The sequence below is a fragment of the Austrofundulus limnaeus genome, unplaced genomic scaffold, assembly GCF_001266775.1.
Source record: "Austrofundulus limnaeus strain Quisiro unplaced genomic scaffold, Austrofundulus_limnaeus-1.0 Scaffold2554, whole genome shotgun sequence".
Classification (NCBI taxonomy): Eukaryota; Metazoa; Chordata; class Actinopteri; order Cyprinodontiformes; family Rivulidae; genus Austrofundulus; species Austrofundulus limnaeus.
Genome location: NW_013954956.1, coordinates 6,878 through 7,479, shown reverse-complemented (window position 1 = coordinate 7,479; position 602 = coordinate 6,878). Strand labels below are relative to the sequence as shown.

At 46.0% G+C, this 602-nt stretch overlaps 1 protein-coding gene across 7 annotated transcripts in view; it reads right to left on the bottom strand.

The window, feature by feature from the left end:
- LOC106511154 (protein argonaute-4) overlaps nt 1-421 on the bottom strand; it is a gene marked incomplete at its 5' end in the record, with an annotated part of 12,528 nt that extends 12,107 nt beyond the window's left edge. For all 7 annotated transcript variants that reach the window (XM_013999897.1, XM_013999899.1, XM_013999901.1 and 4 more), the window contains 2 exon segments: nt 74-208; nt 285-421. In XM_013999897.1, coding sequence (XP_013855351.1) covers nt 74-208; nt 285-421 — 272 coding nt within the window.
- Between the last annotated feature and the right edge of the window lie 181 nt (nt 422-602).

Sequence of the window (602 nt, the reverse complement as noted above, 5' to 3'; positions counted from 1 at the left end):
TGTGTGTGTGTGTGTGTGTGTGTGTGTGTGTGTGTGTGTGTGTGTGTGTGTGTGTGTGTGTGTGTGAGCTCACCTCTTATCTCCTTGGTGAATTTGACCCTCTGTGAGTCCGTCAGTGGTTTGGTTTGTTCGTTGATGTTTTGGATGTCCAGAACTTCACACATGAACTCGATGACAGGCTGAGCGCGGTAAAAAGCAGTGGCTGACACTAGGAGGAGGGACACACACACCACTAATAAGTCTCAGACATCACAACAGTTGTGTGTCTGTTGTGCGACTCGTACCATCGATGTTGAGCATCATGTTCCACATGGCAGGACGGACGGACTGATGGAAGCCGAACCACACCTCCCTGCCTCCACCCAGAGGATGGTAGTACCCCTCTGGAGGAGAGAAGAACGAGCGGCCCACAGGAGTGTACCTGCAGGTCAACAGGCTCCAGGTGAGCTCACGGCTCTAACAGCACACTTTATTTTGAAAGGATCCACGATTAGTTGTAGCATTTGACTTTATTTGATAAACACATAATTTAACTGTAAAATAAAGCTAAAAATACTGTAGGATGTTCAGTTTAGTAAATGTTTAAAAATATATTTTAACAC